The 23,690-nt window shown below is 55.4% G+C and overlaps 9 protein-coding genes across 9 annotated transcripts; 4 read left to right on the top strand and 5 right to left on the bottom strand.

Moving 5' to 3' along the window:
- The first annotated feature begins 76 nt into the window (after positions 1-76).
- Positions 77-2,732, top strand: PV07_10692 (uncharacterized protein). Its single transcript, XM_016398041.1, has 4 exons — positions 77-996; positions 1,049-1,287; positions 1,341-1,917; positions 2,156-2,732. The coding sequence occupies exons 1-4, from the start codon at positions 700-702 to the stop codon at positions 2,561-2,563; spliced, it is 1,521 nt and encodes a 506-aa protein (XP_016245232.1). The 5' UTR covers positions 77-699; the 3' UTR covers positions 2,564-2,732.
- A 199-nt stretch (positions 2,733-2,931) lies between these two features.
- On the bottom strand, positions 2,932-5,205 carry PV07_10691 (uncharacterized protein; the record flags this gene model as incomplete). Its single annotated transcript, XM_016398040.1, has 5 exons — positions 4,729-5,205; positions 4,368-4,668; positions 4,209-4,318; positions 3,738-4,150; positions 2,932-3,685 (listed from the first exon to the last, which is right to left on the bottom strand). The coding sequence occupies exons 1-5, from the start codon at positions 4,984-4,986 to the stop codon at positions 2,932-2,934; spliced, it is 1,836 nt and encodes a 611-aa protein (XP_016245231.1). The 5' UTR covers positions 4,987-5,205.
- A 2,809-nt stretch (positions 5,206-8,014) lies between these two features.
- PV07_10690 (uncharacterized protein) lies at positions 8,015-10,100 on the top strand. The gene is made up of 5 exons (XM_016398039.1): positions 8,015-8,238; positions 8,309-8,351; positions 8,454-8,996; positions 9,105-9,563; positions 9,804-10,100. The coding sequence occupies exons 1-5, from the start codon at positions 8,199-8,201 to the stop codon at positions 9,856-9,858; spliced, it is 1,140 nt and encodes a 379-aa protein (XP_016245230.1). The 5' UTR covers positions 8,015-8,198; the 3' UTR covers positions 9,859-10,100.
- Positions 10,101-10,181: 81 nt separating this feature from the next.
- PV07_10689 (uncharacterized protein) lies at positions 10,182-12,396 on the bottom strand. The gene is made up of 2 exons (XM_016398038.1): positions 11,334-12,396; positions 10,182-11,253 (listed from the first exon to the last, which is right to left on the bottom strand). Exons 1-2 carry the CDS (start codon positions 11,715-11,717, stop codon positions 10,972-10,974), a joined length of 666 nt encoding a protein of 221 aa, XP_016245229.1. The 5' UTR covers positions 11,718-12,396; the 3' UTR covers positions 10,182-10,971.
- Positions 12,397-12,692: 296 nt separating this feature from the next.
- On the bottom strand, positions 12,693-15,410 carry PV07_10688 (uncharacterized protein). Its single transcript, XM_016398037.1, has one exon. The coding sequence runs from the start codon at positions 14,304-14,306 to the stop codon at positions 13,260-13,262; it is 1,047 nt and encodes a 348-aa protein (XP_016245228.1). The 5' UTR covers positions 14,307-15,410; the 3' UTR covers positions 12,693-13,259.
- Positions 15,380-18,376, top strand: PV07_10687 (uncharacterized protein). Its single transcript, XM_016398036.1, has 3 exons — positions 15,380-16,278; positions 16,330-17,500; positions 17,585-18,376. Exons 2-3 carry the CDS (start codon positions 17,114-17,116, stop codon positions 18,014-18,016), a joined length of 819 nt encoding a protein of 272 aa, XP_016245227.1. The 5' UTR covers positions 15,380-16,278; positions 16,330-17,113; the 3' UTR covers positions 18,017-18,376.
- Positions 18,377-18,398: 22 nt separating this feature from the next.
- PV07_10686 (lipoyl synthase, mitochondrial) lies at positions 18,399-19,913 on the top strand. The gene has a single exon (XM_016398035.1). The coding sequence runs from the start codon at positions 18,437-18,439 to the stop codon at positions 19,697-19,699; it is 1,263 nt and encodes a 420-aa protein (XP_016245226.1). The 5' UTR covers positions 18,399-18,436; the 3' UTR covers positions 19,700-19,913.
- PV07_10685 (uncharacterized protein) lies at positions 19,811-21,146 on the bottom strand. Its single transcript, XM_016398034.1, has 2 exons — positions 20,858-21,146; positions 19,811-20,759 (listed from the first exon to the last, which is right to left on the bottom strand). Exons 1-2 carry the CDS (start codon positions 20,959-20,961, stop codon positions 20,420-20,422), a joined length of 444 nt encoding a protein of 147 aa, XP_016245225.1. The 5' UTR covers positions 20,962-21,146; the 3' UTR covers positions 19,811-20,419.
- A 227-nt stretch (positions 21,147-21,373) lies between these two features.
- Positions 21,374-22,988, bottom strand: PV07_10684 (uncharacterized protein). The gene is made up of 2 exons (XM_016398033.1): positions 22,241-22,988; positions 21,374-22,120 (listed from the first exon to the last, which is right to left on the bottom strand). The coding sequence occupies exons 1-2, from the start codon at positions 22,899-22,901 to the stop codon at positions 21,633-21,635; spliced, it is 1,149 nt and encodes a 382-aa protein (XP_016245224.1). The 5' UTR covers positions 22,902-22,988; the 3' UTR covers positions 21,374-21,632.
- Between the last annotated feature and the right edge of the window lie 702 nt (positions 22,989-23,690).

Below are 23,690 nucleotides of genomic sequence, written 5' to 3'. Positions count from 1 at the left end.
CGCCCTTCTTTTCTTGCCGGTGACCCGAACCATCTGATTGATGCGATTATTTAATCAAGCCTTTCTGCTCACCATGCGAACAGACCCCAAGACGGGCATGGCGCTGTCGCGGATTCCTGCCGCAATCATGCTGATGGCTTGCACTGGCCCAGCCACGCCCGGTCAACGCCGTCACTCCCCCGCCCGTTGAATCCTTCTGAGCGATCGCTACCGACTTCTCCCTCCCTCTGGCTGCGAATGGGAGCTGTGGGGGGCATGTGTCAACACGCAGCAGACACGACAGACACTACCGAGTACAGACACCGCAGACGCCGCAGACACCAGCACCGCCGGCATTGTCAGTCCCTGCAGCTGGCTCTCTTCCTCCGGCCCCCCCGGTACGAATGGTCTCCCTCCTCGTATTCCCCCTCGGCACCCCATCAGCTGAACCGACCTCGATCACCGAAAGTCATGCTGTTTCTCTTTACAGTCTCGTGGTAACCCTGATTCTTCGCCCAGCGGCTTCAACTGGTTATATGACGCCCTGAGAGCACGCAACCCAGCACCCAAAGCTGCCGAGTCCACCACAAACAGCGCCCTGGGGCGCCCAAGGCGCGAACGGCAGACCAATGCCTGTTGATCTCGCGCTTCGCTGACTGCTCCCGACGAGCGAACACCTCGATGGCTTAAGCCGCGTGAGTCGACCATGTCGAAAAGACCATGTCCGAATACAACCAGACCTTCTCCGCCCACCAGCTACGAGCCATTGACATTGCTGCCCGGGTCTCCTCATGTCTGTCCATCTCTGGCTCGTCCTTTACCATCATCAGCTTCCTCAGCTACCCGCCGCTGCGGAAGCCCGTGAACCGTCTTGCCTTTTCCATCGCCGTCGCCAATGTCTTTGCATGTTCGGCGTATAGCTGGGGGATTCATCCCATCAACGCGGGCCGGGAGTCGGCGTGGTGTCAAACCCAGGCGTTCTTCATCAATTGGTTTGTGATGACGGATCCGTTACTTGTACGCTCATCCCACGTCGCCCGACAAACCCCATCTAACGGCGTTGATCCAGGTTATGATTATGGCGTTCAATGTCCTTCTGACCGTCCGCACCAAACGAAATGCGACGGAGCTCAAACGGGTCGACGTGTATGCGATAGTGTCGGCCTTTGTTCTCCCGTTCATCCCGGCCTTGGTGTTTTTGTGCTGGAAGCCCGATGGCAAGACCGTCTACGGGCCGGCGACCATGTGGTGCTGGATCGCCAAAGAATCGCAGATCCTGCGGCTGGTGGCCTTTTACGTGCCGATTTGGTGAGTTTGGAGATGACCACCGGCGATGTGGACAGACTGACCACTCCGAACAGGTGCTTCATCCTGGTCGCCATATTCCTCTTCGCCCTGAGCGGCAAGCAGATCCTCCTGGTCCGGCGCAAGGTCAAATCCGCCAAAGCCGAATGTGCTCTGCACAGGGACGACGACCCCGTGCCGGAGGGCAACCCGCCTCAACGAGACCGCCGCTTTTCGTCCTTCGCCCGCGCCTTTATGTCTGCCGCTACCCCCACCACGACGAGAGAGTCAGATAGATCTAATGCGTACTGCAACAACAACAACACCAGCTCCCCAGGGCCAGGTCCAGAGCCGGAGCCGTCGTCGCCCGAGTTCAAGGGCTTCGAGCCGCTCGCGCCCATCTACTCGCGCGAAGTGCTGGACCTGGAGTCCCAGTCCGCGCGCCCGTCGTCGCACTCGCACGAGTCGTCCATCTTCGCGACCCCGGGCTCGCCCACCGTCACCCTGGACCGCTCGGGCTCCGACCAGACGATGCTGCGCGGGGCCCCGGCGGACCCTTTCCCGCCGCGCAAGGCGTCGTCGCGCTTCGACCGGATCCACTGGAAATACGCCAAGTTTGCATTCCTGTGCACGATCGTGCTGTTTATTACCTGGGTGGGTGCATGTCGTTTTTAAATCTGTCTCCCTTTACGCCCTTGAGTTGGAACACAAAGAAGAAAAGGAAAGAAAATAAAAGGGGCCGAACGAACCCACGAGTCCTTCCCATCCCCCCCCCCCCCCCCTTCCCTTTTTTTTCGTTTTCTCCCAACAAGAACGATTACTCCCACCGCTAAAGAAATTCCGATTCATGAAATCTTTACTAACCAAATCCATCCGCGCGATGGAAATACAGGTCCCCATCAGCGTCAACCGGGTGTACAACAACTTCATCTCCCCGACCCACCAGATCTACGGTCTGTACCTGACCTCGGCCGCGTGCATCCCGCTGCACGGCTTCGGCAACTTTGTCATCTACACCACCACCAGCTGGGCCGAGTGCAAGGGCTTCCTGACCTGCGCGGGCCACCGCACCTCCAGACGGAGTTCGCGGCGCGGGTCGTCGGTGGTGGTTGTTGCCGCCGGGGGTGCTGCTGGCACGGCTGCGGTGGGAATAGGGGGAGGAGCAGCAGCAGCAGCAGCAGAAGATCGAGACCGGGGTCGAGATCGAGATCGACATCAGGACTGGAAGAATATATATAAAAGGGCCGGGAGGATACGGATTGCGAGGAACGGGGTGCTCAAGGGCTGGGCGCAGCGGTGAAGGGCGATGTGGGCGAGACGGCCCTCCCAGAGCTGAATGCTGATTCTCATTCGCGTTCTAGTTCTCATCCTCACTTGAGATTATTATGGATGGATGGATGCATCATTTAAAGGGGAATATGAAAAGTAGAAACAAATTAAAAAGGCCGGTTCCGGCTTGTGAAGGCAAGACCAAATACGGTGATCAAAGTGGTTGTCTCGCTCTACAGCCCTGCGTATATGTGCACGATCCGCATATCTGAGAATATCTCGGTGAAAGGCCCAGGAGGACATCATCCTTGTCCTACCCAAGCATTGCTTTCTATATTGTTGGCCCGTCTCTGGCCCGTCTCTGAGTCCCAGCTCCGGCTTCAATGACAGCAAACCACCTCAGGCCGCGTGCTCGCTCTCCCGACGCTGGTCGTGGTGATGGTGCTTCTTCGCGTGCAGATCCTCCACCGGCGCATCCACCACGTAGTTCATCGTCTTGCGCAAATCGCCCAGAAACAGGCACGCAATGCACGCCAGCGCTCCAAACGGCGCGGCGATGATGTACACCACCCGGATCGAGTCCGCGAAGGCTTGCTTCAGCGCCGCAACGCCGGCGGCGATGATGGCCGGAGTCACCCCTGGGATGCTGCTCAGAGCGTCCGTCTGGCCCGCCGCAAGTGCCTGGACGAAACTCGGAATGGAGCTCGCGGGGAGGCCGGCTTTCGCGACCGCCCCTCCGACGCCGTTGGGGATGTTGGTGGTGAGCCGGGTGTTCAACGCTGCGGCGTATATGGCCGTGAAGACCGTGGCTGCCACTGCTCGAGACGACGTCGTCACGGCAGTGGCCGTCGCAATCAGGCTGTGTGGCGTCGAGAGCTGGACGCCGGCAATAATCAGGATCAGCGGTGCCCCAAACCCGAATCCCGCGAGACCACTCATCACCACAGCGGTGGTGCTGTCCTTGGGTTGAATCGTGGTCCATCCGATAATTGCCCCAGTGAAGATCAAGTAACCCAGGAAGAGCGGTTCACGGATGGTGCGGAACCGTGTACTGGCATAACCCCAGATCACCGTGGAGATACCGCCGGCCACCCAAAAGGGCATTTCTCGAGATACGAGTAGCAATGGATCCGTTTCGAAGAGAGAGGATGTTCTGAAAGCTTGTTAGTGCCTGACGTTGCCGGGTTGCTGGGAGTGAGACTCACAAAACAGGGTAGAAGACAATGTATGAGAACAGCATGATGCCCTCGATGAAGATCAGGCCCACGCAGATAGCAAAGGTACGACCTGCCGCTCGACCACCACGGAACAGGGTGTGATTCATGATGCCGGTCTTGGTGCCCTTCCACTCGTAGATGCCGAAAGCGATGAGGACGACAATTCCCACCACGAGAGTCGCAAGTGTCCGCGAGTTGGTCCAAGCGTACAAATTGCCTCCGAGGTTGAGGCCAGTCAGGAACAGAGACAAGCCGACAGTAAGGAGGCAGCAGCCGGGAATGTCGATGTGGCCTAGCTTCTGCCAGAAAGAGAGGTGGTCGAGCCTGGTATGTCTCTTTGGTGGTCTATACCCGACAAAGATGCCCGCAGCCGTCGCTCCCCAGAGTCCGACTTGAATCCACTACGACCGGTAAGCATTCATTCAGAGGATGAGGATATAGTAGAGCCTTGTAACGTACGTAGAACTTGCGCCACCCGTCCACTGGATTGCGCTTCGTCAGGGAACCAATAGACATGGGGCCGAGAATAGCACCCAGTGCCGCGGCAACGTTCATGCATGCTTGTGCCACTACAAACATTCGTCAGTCAACTCTCTCAGGGGTGGACATTTCACTTACTCGGCCTCCATTTCCGCGGCAAGATCTCGCTAGGAACGCAATATGCCAACGGGACTGCCGCAAAGCCGAAGCCGATCAATGTTTGGGCCACGATCAGTCTGTAGATGTTGCCCGAGCCCGGAGCAATCGCAGCCCCAATGAGAGAGATTAGGGACGAGCCCACGAGGATGCTCTTTCGAGCTTGAAAGGTGTCCGAGGTGAGAGAAATGACAGGCCCCAGGACTGCCTGTACAAGCGAAAGAGAATTGGGGACCCAAGTCTGGGTTTTCGAGTTGTTGAGACTATCGCCAATAAAGTCGAGCTGTTATCGAGGCGATTAGCACCATTTCACGACATGCCCGATCATGGACGAAACACTTACCACCGCCGGAGGCCCCTGCAGAGCCACCACTTGAACCATGTTCAAGAGGAACATGGAAAAGAGGGCAACATAAGTACGTGCATGAAGCTCTGGCTCTTCGTCCACTTCATCATAGTGGAGGTTCTGATCATTCGAGTCCACATCCTCAATCTGCTTCTCGTTCGAGAGCTCCCTCTTCTCCTCGACCGAAACCAGCTCGGCTCCATTAGGCTGAGCAGCCTTGCCGACGCCGCCCTCGGCAACCGCGTGCGAAGTCATTTCTGTGTAAAAGTCGATGATGCACTCTCCCAGGGACCCGGTAGATGGTGTAGGTCACAACGATCATGTCACCCGACAGGAAGGGACAAGTAGCGACTTTGTAGTTGCAAGGCGATGACTAGACCGACATTACCGCGTGCCCAATGCAGGCCATGACGATCGCGTCTGATAGGCTCGGGATATCCGTTCTGTGTGCGGGGAGCAGGGATGAAAGTGGACATTTGCAGGACTGGAGGAGTGGACTTGTGGTGGGAAGTGGTACAGAGTTGCTTGGGTGTTTTGTGGGACGTCGAGGGCAGATGCGAGACTGCGCTTCACCCGACTTGGCAGACCTGCTCGCTGCCACCGGCCATGCCTCGCCTGCGCCCTTCTTATCTGCTACCTCCTGGCAAAAGGTATCACCGTGATGTGTTGGCAGGTGGCAGGCTGTCAAAGCTGCAATATATTGCAATACCAGTCGAAACAGGAGGCTGAAATGGACACAGTCACGGAATATCAGCACTACAGGCCCCGGAGGAGAGGGGGCGGCGGCAATCCCTCCGACTACCTACCTAGGTTACAGTCTTGTGCCATCTCACTAACAGACCGCCACAGGTAAACTTCCCGTGGCATCCTGGGCCCAGACCTCGAGTGCAGCATCTTATCTTCCCACAACTGGAGAGAACGTCGTCCCTTATCCACCCGCGCCCTCCTCTTCCCACAAATCCGGGAATGCGGGGATATACGAGTCACTCACTAACCCCACAAATTGCTCCTGGTCCGTTTGTCCAAGGCCCGAGGCCAGCGACGCCGTCTCATGGCAACTTCTGGAGGTTCATCAGTGCCCACGTTGTTGCGGGGATGTATCGGCCCTGAAGCGAAGAGAAAGTCTGGGGTCGAATGTTACAGTGGGTTAGGATCCGATTCTCCATCTACATGAGAGGTGTTCTGAGGCCCAGGCAGGCTTGCTGCTCACACCAGCTCCCACCACTTCGGATCCGAACTTCGCCCTAATCATACAAGATCCTCCGAGGTCTCTTCGACCAAGTCAGGAACAGCAGCAAGAAGAGGAGGACGGAATTGCTCCACACTAACTTGGAGCCTTCCAAAAATCCACAGTGATGCACCTGGCATCATGACGGGAAACCTACATACTAGACCGCGCAATCCAACCATTCGATGCCTGCAGCAGTCCACAGCAAAATGAGATTCTGGCCACAAGATATCACCAACGATCCATCAGGAACCTCTGGGGTTCTCTCAACTGTCTAGAGGTAGTCCAACTCAAAAAACTGCCATGCCCTGCGCGTTCTTGTCGACACCCATTGCGGCCAACTGGAAATGTTGAGCCTGCTTCGCCGACCCCGGCCCTCCAGAGACATCCACCACAGTCACAGCTGCAGGCGTAGTCCCATTGCCCGGAGACAGAGCATAGATGAAGTTGCCTGCGGCTTTCAAGTCGATGAGTCCAGGGTCTCCATTCGCCGAGAGGTCCAGAATTGAAACAATGCTGGCGTCTGTCAAGCTCATTTCCACAAGACGATTCACGCCCACATCCGCGACGAATGCAGTCCCAGTCACGGGAGAGATGGTCGCCCAGCAGGTGGCACTTTGACCCGCGATCACCTGCTTTGCCACCGTCGACGCCGTGCCGCTGGTTGGGTCCACCGACACCACAGCACCTCCAAAGGATGCATCGGTTACAAAGACGTTGGATGTTCCAGCGATGTTTTGCGAGCCGAAAAGCACGGCCGTTCCTGCCGGGGAGCTGCGGGTGTCCATCGTCGAAAGACTTGCTTTCGAATGCCAGCTGCCTCCCTCGACGGAGAATACCGAGAAGAACCCCGTGTTATTGACTGCAGGATTGCCCTTGACCGTCGCGAACAGGCGAGACTCGTCTTCGGAGAAAAACAGTTGTGAGACCGTGTTTGTCGGGCCAACCGGAGGAGTTGTCTGAACAAGGTCAAATGAGCGCAGACTGTCCATCGCGCTGAGACCTTTCTTGGAGAAAGACGAGCAGGAGACGCCATTGGTGACTCCGGTGGTACCGACACAAACAAGTCGGTTGCTGGCTGACGCGGCGACCGTGTTGGGGAATTGACCTGGGAGACTGACAGGAGCACCAATCATGGTGAGCTTCGTTGGGTCCTGAGGGTCAATGGACAGCATTGACAAGGTATTGCTCCCGGCGTTGACAGCGAAGATATTCTGGTCGAACGTCAGCAACGTTTCCATATATCACGATTTCCAACACTGCAAAGGCTTTCTTACATTCCCAGCGATTGTCAAAGCAGACTGCGAGATCAAAGCGTCAGGAGCTGCAGGCTCGTTCGTGGTTCCGCTGATGCTATTCCCACCATCGCCTCCGGTTGGAGTCAGGGTACCTTCAGATAACATGCCATTCGAGGCAACGGGAACCGCTGCAACAGAGTTACTGGCGTCATTGGTTATGAAATATATCGCTCGAGCTCCTTTGGCTTGAGCGAGTCCTTTCCCCCACTTGCCCAAGTGCGGTGATGGCGCGGCTTGGATGGAGCCAATGGATGCCGCCAAAAGCAGCGAGGATTGAAGGAGCTTGTTCAGCATGTTTGCTGCTGCAACTTGTCGCAAGGGAATGATGCAGTGGGTTCAGATGGGCAGTGTTGTTCTTGCGGGAAGTTGAATGATCCTTCTCTTCCATGCGTACCTACTGCAGGTTTTATACCGCGGGATATGGCTGAGGTCTCCATCGGAACACTCCTTGAAGCCTCTCGGAGACACTGACTTCGGCACCTGTGCTCCTGTGCAATCTCAACGGGCTGGAAAGCGGTGTCCGTTGTTATAACGGCTTTTGAACTCTTCCTTGTCCTTGGTCGGGATTACCCAATATTTTATTTCCTGATCGGATCAAGCCCGTGCGTGGCTTCGGCTACGCAGTCGCCTGGCTAATCTCAAACAGGAAGAAAATGATTATCCATCAGGGGCTGCCTCGCCACCTTTCCAACGACGCTCCACTTGCGAGGCATCGAATCCAGGGGCCGGAGACGTTGGAGAGGCTTGTGGTTGCGGGGCCGAGACGCAAGCGAAACGGCAGACAGCCGCCTCCAACTCGCATGTTCCTTGTCTGGGATGCTGTTGCATTGCTTCATCGACTTCTACGACTGCAGGTCTTTGCCTGTGTCCTCGTTATCATGCTCCTCCAGCTCCTCCTCTATCAGCGACCACGACATTTGTATTCGCTCTGAGACGCGACAATGTCGGACATCTTCCGGCCCTTCTTTCGATCTGTGGAGGGTACGTACCTGCATATCTTCCAGAGAACACTTTCCGGGAAAACCTAGTTCTTACGCAGAATTCTATCTAGACAAGGTCGCGAACAGGCGCGAGCAATTGCGCAAGGCCCAAAAGTAAGTAATCTTACACCACGCGAATCAGACAGCGGCGATCTTGACATCTTCGCGGTACACACGATTGGACTGACTGACTCGGTCTGCGCGAGTACTCGTCAGGACCTTCCGCGAAAGACGAGACCAATACCTTCGCGTCTTGGAGAAATCCGTCAGGCGTCTTCAAGTCACTGAAGCAAGGCTACAGAGCGAAGTCGACCGGCTTGAGCTAGATCTGGCTGCAACGAAAAGCAAGCTTGCCCAGTGCGAGGCCGAGCTGCGCAAGTCAACTCCTTCGACTCCTTGGGACTACGCCTATTCGAACAGGACCGGCTATATGCATAGCTCAGATGAACCCAATCTCGCATCTGGGATAGCTGGCGCAGTGAGGCCGGCTTACCTCTCGCCGCCCAATGGTTTTACTGAGGGTGGACCTGGTGCATCCGTCGGCAGCAGCTCCTATAGCAGCACTCTTGTCTGGATCGAAACGAGGAATGGCCAGCCAGTTCAGATGCACGTCCAGCAAAGGCAAGACTATGGCTTTCTGCCACCCAGCGTCGGCAGGAATGCGCCAACCCCAGCCTCTCTAGGCAAAGATATAAGCGCGATGACAATTCTCGTGGCCCAGCTCGACACCGTGGTTGTTGCGATGGAGTTTGTGCTCAAGTATGTAGCAGTGTCAGGTCCATCCCATCTTCCACATCCTCCCCATGCTTCCCACCAAGTGCTATCTCAACCCCTAGCCGTCGGATGACACACTGAGAACATGAACAGGCTCGAATCTCCGTGTCTCCCCCACCTGCACCAAAACGAGGAAGACGAAAACAACCCTTCCAGCTCGAGCAGCTCTCCCCATGGCCACGTCCACACGGCCTCGGCGGCACTTCTATGCTGCTATCCGTCTCCTTCATCCTCTTCCCCGTCGTCATCCTCCTTGCTATCACCGCCTACCTCGACCTCATACGCAAAGGCAAACACATACGCCTCACCACTCTCATCACCAGCAATAGCGTCTCCTAGTTCCTCTTCCCCCTCCCTGTCCTGGCCGGCCCCAAAAGCAACCCTTGAACGCCTCCTGGCCATCTCCGACGACTTGCCCATCGACCAGGCCTCGGAATTGACGCCGGTCCAAGTATGGCATTGTGTCCGGCAGTCGGCGGCTTATCCGTCGATGAAAGTGCAAGGCTTGAACCAAATGGCTGAGAAGTTGGTCACACACGTTAAATGTTACGGGTAAGTAAAGAAGGGAAAGACAAGTCTAATTCTGTGTTTTCCCCAATCAGTCCTTTTCTCTTGCGACAGTGGTGTGTCTCTTTCTCCCTTCCCGCGATCCCCAACATTGCCTCGACGCATTCAACCTACCCGCCCAGCGAGCCAATCACTCCTCCCTCCATCTGTGACGAGGATCCGTTTTCGTATCATGCCATGGTCGTCCTCAATGCTGATCTGTCTCTTTCTGTCTTATCATTGCAGGTTCGGCGCCGTCATCAGACGAGACTTCCTAGCGAGAGTATTATCAGAGATGTGATTCCGCGACCTAGCAGTTACGGCTTAGCAAGATGAGGATATAGCAAAGAACGAGGAAACGAATGAAAGCAGTTGGATGAAAATGCGGTGTGGAATGCGAGATACCCGGGACAGGTGGATCGCATATGGTTGTTTCCAAGCGTCGTCCTGTTGAATGAGTATGGTAGCCTGGCGGCGTGAGGGGATACAACGTACGTCGAGTCTGTGTTCAAGGTATGCATGTCTCGTTGCTGTACAGTGTAGGGAGTAGTAGATTCTTCCCATCTTAATTGCGTCTTATGCGCGATCTTCCGGCCTGCACATTACCCTTGTCCTTACCCATGTCTATATACCAAGCAGCACGAGCAGTGCGCAACGATGTACTTATGGTCCCATCCCTCTCCAACGCGTCACCCAGTTCGCAACCTTGAAACCTGTCGCTAATGCAAATGATTTATTCGGTCTTCTTTTGCTTGTCTATCTGAATAGATGGGTGGATGGATCGAAAACATGGCCTGAGGAGGGAATGGATATTATCTTTCATCACCTCCCCCTCTGTGTCATGTCTATCACATTTTCCCGTCTTGTCCGCGCGAATAAAGGGGGATCACCGGTCACGCGGCCTGGAGGAAACCCTTGAAGTTGTCTTCGGGGTGTGCTACCAGGAGCTTCCAACACTTCAAAACCGGTCCATTGCAGGCAAGGACGACCTCTGGACCAAAAACACCGTTCGTATGCCTCTTTTTTGTCGAGTTTGCGAGAGAGAGAAGACCCATATTTTGCGTCAAGCCCCTGGGCGGCCCTTCCCAACGGCGTCCCGGCCACGCGTGACGGCCAGAGCTTTCCTTCCCTCGTGTGATTCCCTGATCAAGGCAAAAACCATGCTTTGATCTCGTTGCTGCCCCTGAACGGCTAATCCCACCGGTTCGTCGCTGTCTCGACACAAGTGGACATCCCCCGAATGATATAGTCGATCTCCCATATCGTCATTTCTTCAGCGTCATGATGGTGAACCAAGGGTCGCCGCGTTTCAAAGCATTGCTCCTTCGAGCGTTGTCGCACTCCACGACACACGCGCGCACTCACACGATTCACAGTCCCTCTCTCCCCTCCAAGCACTTCTCCCGCGGCCTGTTTACTTGCTGGCCTGACACTCCGGGTTGCCGAGGTCGACCCAGAAAGCGGCGGTGTTGAACTCGGAGTAGACGGTGTCGATCTGGACGGCGGCGACGTCCACGTCGAAGAGGATCATGCCCTGGACGCGCATGGCGTCCTTGCCGATCCCGGTCGCGTTCCAGCGCCAGAAGATCTGGTCGCATGTGTACGACGTCGAGAGGGTCCCGACCGTCGGCAGCGGCGGGGTCACCGCCTGGGAGGCGATGAAGGCCTGCAGGGAGGGGTACGCGGGTGTTCCGAGCTATTCAGCGGGTTTGGGTTAGGAGAATGAACTCTTAAGAGAACGGGAAAGAGGTAAGAGAGCGGAGTGGTTGAACTTACAGTGCGGTTCCCAAGGGTGTTGATCGAGTCGCTCCACACGGCGAACTTGTCGGAGAGGATGTCGTCGGCTGTCTCGTTGAAGTCTGCTCCGCCGGGATACTGGAGGAGGTAGGTGTATCCCTTGACCAGGTAGTCGACGCTGGTACTGTTCAAACAGCCCTTGCCCACGGGCATGCCTTTGACGAAGGCTGGTGGGCCGTGGGGGTGGCCGGAGGGAGCATAGCCCCAGGTGCGCTGCCCTTCACCGCGAGGGTGGTTTCCATGTCCCTCGTGGTTGGCGCCGTGGTTGACGCCGTGGGTGCGGTTCATGGGGAATCTTGGTCCGCCTTCCTGGCCAAGAGCGGAGGCCGCAATGGTCAAGAGTGTGAGGATTGTGAAGCGCATGCTGATCGATGTTGGACGAAGTTTAAGCTTCTTTCAGTGAGAGACTGCGAGCTGATGATGCCTGAGTTGTTCTTGGGTAGAACAAGAAGCCTGGACGGTAGTAGTGTGTTGGAGCAGACCTTTGAAGAGGCTGAACAAAGCACAAAGCCGACTTATTCAAGAGTCTGGAGATCAATGAAAGGAATGAAAGCTCTTTGACCACGACACTGTGACAATGTGATTGAGGGAATGAAGATGAGCATCCTGGAGGCCTGCAGTCTTGATATACCACTCTCTCACACGCGCACACAGGCGAGGGCAATCATCTTTCCACACGAATCGAAGCGACGCGAATAGATTGTTTGGTCCTCAGAATTGCATCCTCGTCGATAAATCCTCCATGAGCGTGAGAGATTTAGCTATATTGGCCCATTTTAGCTTGATTTATTCCCCGGGATCGTGACTTGTCGCCTTGTGCAAGGAAGCCCAATTTCAATCATGGCAATCAATAATTTATTTCTTGCCCTCACGGGCCTTGGATCTGCATGTTCGTTGCCGACACGCACCAAGGCCAAGGCGGCACTTTCAGCCTCACCAAAGGTTGAGCGGCAGTGAGGCTGCCCGCGTTGTTTCTTGGCCGGCGACTGGATGGAGACCGAGCACGCGTGTGGAGGTTTCCTTTGATATTGGGATCGGCGAAGTGGGATGCGAGACTGGCGCGTCGAGACGCGTCTCGGGGCCGACCCTTCCAGCGGCGGCGGAATGGGCGTCGATAAGTAATTTGGAGACGTAACTATTAGAGACTCCTTAATGGCAGCATGGCTCTGTATCGGACGGATCGGAAAGGAGGACACGCGAGTGGAGGAGCTGGATCATTGAAATGTGGGAAGTTATGACGCGATCGGCCCGCAGCCTTGCGCGGTGCAGCCTTGCGACAGGCCGTGGCCACGACGTATCGCTAACCAAGCACATGCAATCAACATGGTCAAGGTTATCGGCACTCTATGGACATCTGCGCCTATGTGCATCGCCTCATGTTTGCAATTGAACTAGTCCGCGTGTTTCCTGCATATTCGGTCCCTATACGAGACTCACCAGCGGTTCCTCCGCCGTCACGATAGAGAAAAAGAAATCATCATATCAATCTCGAGGAGGATGCGGGAAGACGCACAGGACATGCATCGTTAGCCCCCCTTGACACCGGCGCAGCCGGCAGCCTGGGATTTTGCACATACGTTCAGAACAGCTCGGGAGGTGATCGATGAGTCCAATTATTATGTGCCAATGTTACTCGCTCGGATGTCCACGCATCTTATGTGCTTTGTAATGCTGTCCTCCATGCAATGCTCCGTGGTTGGCCGGTAAACAGTCTCTATCATTCACTTCGTTGCTCCTGGCCGCACATCCCATGCAAAAGTCGTCTTCGACAGCCAATCCACTCGTCCAATGAAACACTTGATGCTCATTCATGCAGAAAGTATCAGCGAAAGACAACCATCCAACCGGTAACACACTAGCATTTCCTGCGCCTGAGCGATGCAAACTTAACCAAACAAACGATGTTCATCCTTTTGCCACAGCATCTATCTTCTTCATCGTCTCCTGGACTTCGTTCAATAGGCCTTTCCGGAAACCGCGTGCTTCGGTGGAATCCACGTCAATTGCGTCCGCTTTAAGGATGATATGGGTCATGACACTCTCACTCAACTTTCGGTGTTCTTTCTCACGGTCCTGAGCCGACGAAGGAGGATTAGAGATAAACTTGCGGCAGAGGGGAAGCCATTGCTCGTGGTATTTATCTGAAAGAGCTTGTAACTTCCCCAATGGGGTGTTCGGATCTGCTGCCGGCAGTGATGTTGGAATGGGTGTCGAACTCGTGGACGGGTGGGGTGAAGTTCCTCTGGTGCGAGACGGCTCTCGTCGTAGGGGGCGCTCATCAGGCTCCGGGCGCAAGCTAGTGCGTGACTGTCGTTCCGATGCTGTCCCAGAAGAAAGATGGCCATTGGGGTGGAGGAAGTTGGAGGACGCCGAGGGTCTCTGCTGTGGCAGATTTTCGTCGCTACGATGTCGGACTGAGGACACAGCGCGTGGCCGGCGTCGAGGGTTTTGCTCAGGAACGTCCTCGCCGCCTGAGGAATGACTATCTCGGTCACTGTAGTCCAGTATAGCCTCGGTTTTGATCGCTGCCACCTCGCTGTTTTGCTTCATGTTATATTTCCGCAGGGGATAGCCATCGTGCTTGAGGTCGCGCTTCTTGTACACCAGCCTGACTCTTCTGGGATCCGTCTGCAGGTATCGGGCGACGGCTTCTCTCAGTTGACCGACATAGGCGGTCTCTTCGCTGATGGAATATGGAGGGAACTCGACGGGAAACAGCGAGGCCATGTATCGCACCAGGATGACATCTGGTGCATCGGGATCTTCTATCGGGACATTTTCATGCAATCTGGACACGGAGTGACGATGCGGCTCTTGAAGCATGCCATGATCGGCATCAATGTACTCGAAGTGATTAGACAGGTTGCGAGTATAGGGATCGCCGATGGCGCTCGTGTACGGCGAACCCCCGCTACGACCACCGTAGGCGACGTAGCTACCGTAGCTACTCATGAGATAGCGGGCGAGGAGGTAGATGAGGGAGAGGAGGAGGGCGGCAAGGGTGGTGTAGGAGGCGGTGGAGTACTCTGTCAGAAGAAGGTTGAGATTGTTGTGGAAGTCAGCAGGTAAATGTCGGAGGACTGGTTGGGCAAGGCTGTAGAGATTTCGCTGAAGATCAGAAGACCAAGTCTGAAGACTTGAGGACGCCACGGTGAAAGACTTGGATGGACCGAGAGGTGGATGAAGAGTGTGAATTTTTCCGATGGATTGATTCACTGGTTATTTGGATGGTGAAAGGGGGGAAAGGGCTGGTGTTTCTGTGCGTGGGAAGCGCGAGGGTAGATCTTCGACGTCGTCACCGAGGAGCACGGAGTGTATGTAATAGTGTGGATCGGCAAGGCAGGGGATGGAATAATGAAGGCGAAAACACTGGTGTTGGAGAGCACACCAGATGACAAGGCAGTCGCCGCAGTGGTCGGATTGGTGGTCGCCTGGGGCAGGGAAGAATTGGCTTCGTTGAAAAGGCGCAGTTTGGTCGGTGCGAGCCCGTTAGTCTGGTTTAGGCCCGGCTTCAGCGGGCAATAGAGATGAAGAAATCGAGGTGGATGACGCAGATAGTGGGCGTGTTGGTTGGTGTTGTGGTGCGTGAAATATATCTTTCAGGGTTCCAAGGGACTTTGGACAGTTCTTTTGAGTCCTTGGGGGCTCCTCAGGGGGGGACTTTCTTCGGAGATCCAACGATTTATTCCAGGCCTGGGAAAGATTCGGGCTGAACAGGGATTTCAAGCAGTAGAGAAAGGAGAGAGGGGGAGCGCAGGTGGGATGATTTTCTGCTGCCACAACCACGCGGGAGCGGAAAAACGGTTTTGCCGATACGATGCGACATGTGAATGAGATGATCGCTGTTTTTCAGCAGCCTAGACTTTCATCCAATGTCTCGGTCGAAAAGAGCGCATCACGGATTGAATACCTCGTGCTCTGTACACAAACAGTGCCGACCAGTCGACTGAAGAAATAAATTCCACAGTCTGAGATAGAATGCACGTTTTCGCTGAGATAGTTAGAGTACTCAGTACCGATGAGGTGGCCGCCACCACGCCATGCTGGAGATGGCTGATATTATTCAAAGGACAGGATACCGCTGCGTTCAAGAGCAGACAGAATGACCTTACAAATAAACATGATGTTGTAGCTCATGGTGGATGACTTCTACTTTGCTATTACTACGGTACCCTTTGCTCGCCAGACTGCGCCACATATTTCTGGGGATGGCTTCGCCGAGTACTGTCAATTATCTTTCAGCCTCATCAATGCCACGCTTCGACACCACCATGGCATCAAACGCCTCCATCTAATTCGGTCATGAGGGACTTTTCCCTACTCTTCGACTCGTCCGTCCCAGTAAACGAGCGCCACAGCCTATTTCTGTGCCTGGCTTCGCTTTCGGCCACTTTACCCCAGACTCTGATCGTTGGTTTCCCTTCCCAGGCCGGTTGCTCACCTCCCAGGCGAGCGTTCACTGTGGGGCCACACAGGCAGGCAACTCTTCCTCATGGCAATCTGATTTTGACCTCTTGGTAGTAACACCACCACTGGGCTTTTGCACGTCGCGTGAGCATCCATCTCGGGTTGCTCGTGGTGGCAAGAACACCTCACCAAGGTTTCACAGCAGGCTTTTGGTGCCTTGAACCTCCCTCCCGTCGTCTGGGACGCAGCCCACTCGAAATCACGCAGGTCCCTCTCTAGCACAACCCGTCGTCGAGCTGATAGGCGGAGAAAAACCACAACAGACTCGGAGGATTATGCAGCGAGAAGAGGAGGTCCATGCCGCCAACCATCCCCGGTTGATGTCATGGCATGCCCTCGTTTGGTGCCTCTGGACAAAATCCCGCGTGACTTTTTAGCTGCAGGAGAGTCCTTGCCTGAGCCCAGCATCTCCCGCCGTGCCTGGGTTCTTCTGGGTGGATGCATGGTGCCTGGCGAGGCAAGTCCCGGTTTTTCCGGAAAATGGTGCAGAAAACTAAACGTCTCCAAGCCTGCGTCTCTGCACCACCCACGCTCCCACCACGCTCGAGCTGAGTTTCCCCCACGTCCCCTGCCCGCTCGTCCCAGTAAACAAGGGAAAACCCTGAACCTGTTGGGTTTTTTCTGAAGGGGAATATAAGCACCTCCTCCACGATTCCCAGGCCCCGATGCCCTGCCAAAATACCGTCGGCTATCGCCCGTCAGTTATAGGCTATTCCTCGAGGAAGCCAGGCCAGGAACTCACTCCACGCGTTGCGGAGAAGTCGAACTAAGACGCGGGCTGATGGATAGCTGCACGTCTCGAATGAGGACGATACGAGAAATCGCGAGTGTCCAAGTGACCTCACGCATATTCTGAGGCTGCCCTGCGTCACTGGGCATCAGTCAATCCTCCGGCGAGACAAATGAGGGTCCACACTCAGGTCCTGCTACATCTGATCATGTTGCCTCGTCATTCCTCTTGCTCTCCTCCCAATGGACCGCCCTTTCTTCCCTCCTGCTACTTTGTGTGAGACTGACCGTCCGTTGGCTTCTTAGTTTGGCGGTAGGTCTTCCGATACGTGCTATGTTCCCGAATGCAGTGTGCTACTTTCTCCTCTTTTCGAGACCTCACATGCATTTCAACAACGCAGCCTGGAAATCTGAGCCCGTCGGCGTTCAACTGGCCCTCAAGTCGACCATAATCACACCGCCCGCTCCATCTCACTTCTCGCATATAAAATCTGCTAGTCGAGTACCTTTATCTGCTCTCTCTTTTTCCTCCCAACCCTACCTGCTTCCCTGAATCCCCAACCATGGATGTTTATAGCCTTCCCAACGTCACCGAACCGCATCCTCCCACTGCTCTTGCCCTCCAGAGGGTGACTCCAGTCCTCTCTTACGTCGCGGTCTTTTTTTCTTTGACCAGCTTCCTCTGGTGGTGCATACAAGACTACCGCTTCTTCAAATCGTTGGGAGTCGGGGGACCCTCTCATGACATCTTCGGCTGGTTCAAAGTCCACATTCTGGTCAGACCTTTCACCCTCGCCGTTCGGGATACCATATGGACTGGAGACTATCCAGATCATGGGGCTCACAAGGACATCATGGCATTACCAGATCGAAGGGGTGAACGGCCAGTCATACTGGGCATCGCTCCTCAAAGACAGTTTAGTCAATGTCCAGGGCAAGAAATGAACTCGGTGAGTGAGCATCAGGCATCGCGTGGCTCCGGAACACCAGGACGTTATTCAGCTGTGGTGGCTTCGAAACTGACCTTGGGACAGCGCGTACTTGCCTTGTTCTCGTCTTTTGTCCACAACAACCCCAACTTACTGCAGCAAAGGCTCTCCGTCGTCGAGAAACATCACTCTGCTCTCTTCGTGCATCCAGGCATACTTGCCAAACCAGACAACCTTCCGGAAATTGCAACCATCGCCAACGGTGAAATGGGGCATATCCACGGAGACACTTCACTACACCTTTACTTCTCGCCAGCAGACGCTAAAATCCTCATCGAAAGAGGTTGGGCTCAACGACATCGATCTGCTAGGACTCAGCCGTGGTGGTTTGGTGGCCTGAAGAATATGTGGGGCATTGGAGACACCTTCCTCATCGTGTACGCTCCAAGGGACCAGCATGAGCTCGATGTGTTGTGTGTCTTGATCAAGGCGAGCATCATGTTCATGACAGGCGAACAGGAGGTCGTCAAGTCGTGAGAAGGCCCAAGGAAGGTACTGGCCCCCTCGGGCGTAGTAACGATACGCACCCTGCAACTCGAAATCAGCGATCAGCCTGCGGGTGGGGTGAGGTCCAGTATTCTTCCTTGTATGACGTGGGGATTGGCGGTCCTAGTATGAGTTTCAATATGTCCGGTATGAGTGGGAGGAGGAAACCCGAGGATGGGTTGAGGACGGTTGTGGTGGTGGTTAGATGGAATGGTTCAAGATGGTGTATTTTCCCTATGTAAACACAAAATCGCAAGCCTGGCCGTGTCGGCTTTGTTGCCGCCACAAGAAATAGGGCTGTAAAAGCAGCAAGTGCCTGTCCAGCCATTCAATCGATGACCATATGTCAACGCCCTTTTTCCCGCCACATCTCAACGAACATCATTCTCATCATCAGCGCAGCTCCCTACCATGGCCGCTGCAGTCCCTCGTTACCGTTGCCTGAACGGCCACCCATGGTCATCTCCGTTCAAAGTCTTTCTTCCTTCCGCCTCGACGTCGGCATCGACCACGTCACGGACGTTCGCCACCACGACTGATGACCTTCCCACCAGCAAACCACGAGTGCGTGCGACTACCTTTGCCGACAAGCTCAATGCAGGCCCTTCATTCTCAGATTTCGTATCAGGAAAAGAACCACCGCTAGAACCTTCGGAAGCATATGCATTAAAAACTGCCCTCGTCGGGCCTAAGGGCAAGCAGAAACAAATCACCCGCCTACCGTCATGGCTGAAAACGCCGATTCCCGACAGCTCCTCCTACAAGAAGATTAAGAACGACTTGCGCGGCTTGAATCTACACACTGTGTGCGAGGAGGCTCGATGCCCCAACATCTCAGACTGCTGGGGAGGAAGCAGCAAGTCTGCGGCCACGGCGACGATCATGTTGATGGGCGATACGTGTACGAGAGGCTGTCGCTTCTGCAGTGTCAAGACCTCAAAGGCCCCTCCTCCGTTGGATCCGCACGAACCGGAACATACAGCCGAAGCTCTTTCGCGATGGGGTCTGGGCTACGTTGTCCTGACCAGTGTTGACCGAGACGATCTCGCGGACGGTGGAGCCCACCACTTCGCGGAGACGGTTCGCAAGATCAAATCCAAAGCGCCCACTATCTTGGTCGAGTGTCTTACTGGCGACTACGCAGGGGACTTGGAGATGGTCAAACTTGTCGCAACATCGGGTCTGGACGTATATGCGCATAACGTCGAGACTGTGGAGGCATTGACGCCGCAGGTCCGCGACCGCCGCGCCACTTTCCGGCAATCCCTCAGCGTGTTGAAAGCCGCCAAAGCCGCGCAACCTGGTCTGATCACAAAGACATCCATAATGCTGGGCCTTGGGGAGACGGAGGACCAACTTTGGGATGCGTTGAAAGAGCTGCGCGCTGTTGATGTTGATGTTGTCACCTTTGGACAGTACATGCGCCCTACAAAGAGACACATGCCTGTGCACGAGTACGTTACGCCGGACGTCTTTGAGCAGTGGCGCGTTAGGGCGCTGGAGATGGGATTTTTATATGTGGCGAGTGGGCCGTTGGTGAGGAGCAGTTATAAAGCGGGAGAAGCGTTTATCGAGAATGTTCTTAAAAAGAGAAGGGCCGGCAGAGGGGAGACGGCGAATGCGGATCTAGCTGGGGACATAGATGTGAAGGGTGTACAGGTTGGGAAGATTTGATTGCACGGCTGGTTGGATATGGTTCCTCGGATTGTATAAGCATGATATCAAGATGCCGACATATCGAGGTCTTTGTCAACCAAAACCCTCTTGATCGAGTGTGTCTCGGCAGCAGAACGAGGAAAGGCAAATGGAAATTGTTTGTCGCTACCCCTTAGCATCGTTCCATCTCCAGGAGGTTGAAACCTGCCTTGTGCGGTACGGCTCTACTTTGTACATCCTCGTGTTTCTGGTATTTTGGGCCATGTGGTATTCGCTCTGACGTGCGAAAGGCCCAAAATATGTATGTGGTGGTTCTGCAGCCCCATTTCTCAAGATGCTGTGCGATGCCGCCGCGCAGGAACAATGGTACAAGCCTCTCGATTCCCACCTCCCAGCTTGTTGAAATGGCTTGCCCTGTGCGCATTGCTGCATAGGTAGTGAACCATCAAGCCCCGTGGGGAGCTCCGCGTCTGCAACGCACCCATGAATATGCCTCGTCCTTTTTTGTCTCTTTGTAGCCTCGTCTCTGGTCGAGACGCCATCCCCAAGAAATCAAACCCCATCTGCGCATTAACCCCCCCGCCATAGCTTTCACGAATGCCAGCCCCAAGCCCCGGAAAGCGGAGAGGTTATGAACCTCTCTCGTTTGTAAGTGGTGGTTTTCCGTCTCGGTCTTCCCTTTCTCCCTCTCTCTTTCCGAGATTCCCAGACGGGGTATACACGCTCTCGACACCAGCTTCATCCACAGCTTCCACACTCCGGGGCGCGCACGTCGTCAATCCCTCCCATCCTTCTTGACCCGCCTCCACTCCCGCTCCCACTCCCACTCCCTCCACCACCACCACCGCCTCTTCCCCAAGTACTACCACCACCACCGGTAGCACCACCGCCGCCGAGACGATTAGTCCCTCCCCCCCAGCGCGGCCGCTCTTGGTACGCGTTGGGCCGGCCGCGGGTGTTGAACTGGCTGTTCTGCGCCGCGGTGTACGGGTCCAGCGAGAACAGGGACACAAAGTACAGGCCCAGGAAGTTGTACACGTCGTCGGAGATGCGGGAGATGCGGGCCGAGAGGGGTGGTCTAGGAGCCGGCCATGGGGTTGCAGTGATTAGTTTAGAGCGATAGGGGGAGAGAGAGAAGGAGGGAGAGGGAGGGGCGGAGAATAGTATAGTACTTACGTCTCTAAGATGTGCCCGGAGGAGGAGACGTAGTTGGCCGTCCCGCGTGACGACGGTTTCTTGTTTGAGGACGAGGGAGAGGATGAGGAAGGGGGTTTGTCCATGGTTTCGTGGAGAGGAATCCGCGAGACACGAGGGACGGTAATTCGCAAGACTGCGGAGGGCCTGGCGATTGGAGAGGGACAGGAAAGCGCGGGTGTATTAATGAGGAATTTCGATCCAAGGCTGTCGAGAGGTGAGCGAAGTGGGTGTAAAAGTGATCGAGGAGGAAAGGTACAAACTAGGTAACACAGCAGGCGAAAGTCGCACGGAGGAGGGCAAGGAGGCGGCAACCCATACGTAGCGACGGCGGGGAATTTGGGGGTGCAAGGCTGCGCTGCCAGACGCCGCCCGGCGCAACGTGCCTCCGTGTCTCAAGCATAGACATACGAGAACATCAACATATCAGATCGCTTCACAACACCCACACAGTCGGCTGGTTGAAGTACTTTTTCCACGTCCAACAGCTTGATCATGGAAAAAATTGACTGAGCCACCCTGAGCAATGTACAGGGTTGACAAGAGAACACCTTGTTGAAAGGTGCAATGAACTTTTGGCTGCCCGTGGCTACCTATATACACTTCCGTCCTTGTTATTATTACTGGAATGAGCCCATACCGCCGCATCAAGACTCGTTGTCAAAAAAGAGCGAGCAAGCAAGCAATCAAGCGAGTGAGTAAGGTGTTGGTCTGCAGCTCCCAACCCAACACCGCCCTCGTCTTTCTACCCACGCCCTCACAACCCCAGCCGCTCGCTCGCCATCTGCGCCCCCTTGACGCGGTTGGCGATCTTCTGGAAGGCGACCTCGCGCGCAAAGTCCGGGTTGTTCTTGTGCTTGGGCTTGACGTCGATGCTGAAGGGGCTGAAGCCGCAGTCGTCCGTGGCGCCCAGCTGGTCCGCGGGGATGTAGCGGGCGGCCTCGACGAGGGCGTCGCGGACCTGCTCGGCCGTCTCGACCGCCGGGTTGAGCGGGTTGACGACGCCGACGAACGCGACCTGCTTGACGCCCTTGGCGTCCCTGCGGATCGTGCGCCCGATCTCCTCGTACACGCGGGTGCGGTTCTTCTCCGACGCCAGCTGGATCAGGAAGTAGCCCGCGTTCATCTGGAACAGCGACGGCAGCAGCTCGTGGTAGTCGACGTCGGCCGAGTGCACCGAGTCGCAGTCCCCGCCGGGGCAGGTGTGGATGCCGATGTCCTTGCGTTCTTCCGGTGTGAATCGGTCTGTATATCGTCGCAAGAGGGGAGGGGAAATACTTGTTAATAACACAATGCGCTCACGCGAGGGTAGGGCCGTCCTCCCAAAGGGGCGTCTTGTCACCTGAGCGTCTGGGGATCACTTACCGAGGACCTGGTTGTTCAGGTCAATGAACTTCTGCAACAAGTGCGCCCCAGTCCATGGATTCCGCTTGTCGTTCTTCGCGGCAAGCCGCCCCTCGGTGAAGTCAATGGACACGCGCTTGGCCCCGGCGGCGAAACAGCCGCGGATGTCCTTCTCGCACTCGTCCACGACGTCCCTTTCAAATTCCTCCTTCGAGTATCCCTCGACGGAGCCGTTGAGCGGGTACAGCAGGTACATCATGGACGGGGCGATGACGGCCTGTTTCATCGGGTGCCCGCCCGCCAGCGGCATCGACCTCTTTAGGTTGTCGTAGGCGTAGGTCTTGTACTTGAACGGACCCTTCACGAGGCGGGGCAGTTGCCTGTGGTGCCCATCGTCGAAGATGGCAAAGTACTGGCCGTCCGCGGCGAGATTCTCCGACAGACCCGTGCCTCCCAGCGTGTCGGTGATGGGATACGTGGCGAACGAACTCGCGCGTTGTTCGCCGTCCGTGATCAACGGCTCGCCCGTGCCCGCGAGGTTTTTCAACGAGTCCTCGACGGCGCGGTCCTGGGCCTGGACGAGCTCGTCGCGCGAGATCTTGCCGGCGTCGTAGTCTGCAAAGGCCTTTTGCAGGTACGTCGGTCGAGGGAGACTGCCGACCAGTTCGGTGGGGATGGGCATGATTGTTCGTGGGGTCACTGGGGACTGATGTTGATCAAAGAGGAGGTATGGATTGAAGAGAAAGCAGACATGAGTTGTAAGGATGCGTCTCCAACGTCAACGTGCTGCTGTCAGCACCCAGTTTTCTTTTTTCTGTTTCTTCCCCGCCCTCTCTCACATGCATGACGCCCGCGATCGTCTTGAGTCCGTCTCCTTTAGAGTTTAATTGGACGAGACGCTCAACAGATTCCTCAGAGGACTCGTATTGATGGAAGTTTGACAGGCCTTGGGGGTTTCGAACGCGCCGCAGATGATTTGAACCCGATCGCTACTCGAAGAGCATGGATAAATTCTGGTAGAATACTCGCGACCGAAAACCCCAATGGCGAATTTAGACGATTTGGTATCCAGCGACAACACTAATAGCTCAGCCTGTGTAGGCAACGGCGTTACTCGCTCTCCTTATTCTTTTGATCACCGGTACTTAGTCCCGCTTTTAGACCCCTACTATCAGGAAGGATATCAATACTTCAAAGGACTATCTACGAGGGTAATGTTTGCTAGAGATTGCAGATAGTTCTTTAGGACGTGTGCCATTCTTTTATAGACAGACCTTCAGCTTTGGCTCTTCCCAGCGCTGCCGCAGATGAGACTTCATCGAGCTACATCATCGGCGGCCCAAGCATTCTCAGTCGATGATAATGCCGATTCCAGAGGTGAATCTGCTGACAGCAAAAGCCAAGCAACGCCGACAGAAAGATCCCCCGTCTGGTATCAGCCATGTGCATGGCTCCGGGTCGAGCTGCCTGC

This window comes from Cladophialophora immunda, assembly GCF_000835495.1.
Source record: "Cladophialophora immunda strain CBS 83496 unplaced genomic scaffold supercont1.6, whole genome shotgun sequence".
NCBI classification, from domain to species: domain Eukaryota; kingdom Fungi; phylum Ascomycota; class Eurotiomycetes; order Chaetothyriales; family Herpotrichiellaceae; genus Cladophialophora; species Cladophialophora immunda.
The sequence above is the reverse complement of the archived record's forward strand: the minus strand, read 5'-3'. Positions and strand labels throughout refer to the sequence as shown.

Excerpts from the sequence above, each read along its gene's own strand:
- PV07_10692 (XM_016398041.1), top strand. The coding sequence starts at position 700 with ATGTCCGAATACAACCAGACCTTCTCCGCCCACCAGCTACGAGCCATT. Across the intron at positions 1,288-1,340 it reads GCCTTTTACGTGCCGATTTG|GTGCTTCATCCTGGTCGCCA; the intron begins GTGAGTTTGGAG and ends CACTCCGAACAG. Across the intron at positions 1,918-2,155 it reads TCGTGCTGTTTATTACCTGG|GTCCCCATCAGCGTCAACCG; the intron begins GTGGGTGCATGT and ends ATGGAAATACAG.
- PV07_10690 (XM_016398039.1), top strand. The coding sequence starts at position 8,199 with ATGTCGGACATCTTCCGGCCCTTCTTTCGATCTGTGGAGG. Across the intron at positions 8,239-8,308 it reads CTTCTTTCGATCTGTGGAGG|ACAAGGTCGCGAACAGGCGC; the intron begins GTACGTACCTGC and ends AATTCTATCTAG. Across the intron at positions 8,352-8,453 it reads CAATTGCGCAAGGCCCAAAA|GACCTTCCGCGAAAGACGAG; the intron begins GTAAGTAATCTT and ends AGTACTCGTCAG.
- PV07_10689 (XM_016398038.1), bottom strand. The coding sequence starts at position 11,717 with ATGCGCTTCACAATCCTCACACTCTTGACCATTGCGGCCTCCGCTCTT. Across the intron at positions 11,254-11,333 it reads ACACCCTTGGGAACCGCACT|CTCGGAACACCCGCGTACCC; the intron begins GTAAGTTCAACC and ends CCCGCTGAATAG.
- PV07_10688 (XM_016398037.1), bottom strand. The coding sequence starts at position 14,306 with ATGAGTAGCTACGGTAGCTACGTCGCCTACGGTGGTCGTAGCGGGGGT.
- PV07_10687 (XM_016398036.1), top strand. The coding sequence starts at position 17,114 with ATGGATGTTTATAGCCTTCCCAACGTCACCGAACCGCATCCTCCCACT. Across the intron at positions 17,501-17,584 it reads CAGGGCAAGAAATGAACTCG|CGCGTACTTGCCTTGTTCTC; the intron begins GTGAGTGAGCAT and ends ACCTTGGGACAG.
- PV07_10686 (XM_016398035.1), top strand. The coding sequence starts at position 18,437 with ATGGCCGCTGCAGTCCCTCGTTACCGTTGCCTGAACGGCCACCCATGG.
- PV07_10685 (XM_016398034.1), bottom strand. The coding sequence starts at position 20,961 with ATGGACAAACCCCCTTCCTCATCCTCTCCCTCGTCCTCAAACAAGAAA. Across the intron at positions 20,760-20,857 it reads TCCGGGCACATCTTAGAGAC|ACCACCCCTCTCGGCCCGCA; the intron begins GTAAGTACTATA and ends GCCGGCTCCTAG.
- PV07_10684 (XM_016398033.1), bottom strand. The coding sequence starts at position 22,901 with ATGCCCATCCCCACCGAACTGGTCGGCAGTCTCCCTCGACCGACGTAC. Across the intron at positions 22,121-22,240 it reads CCTGAACAACCAGGTCCTCG|ACCGATTCACACCGGAAGAA; the intron begins GTAAGTGATCCC and ends GACGATATACAG.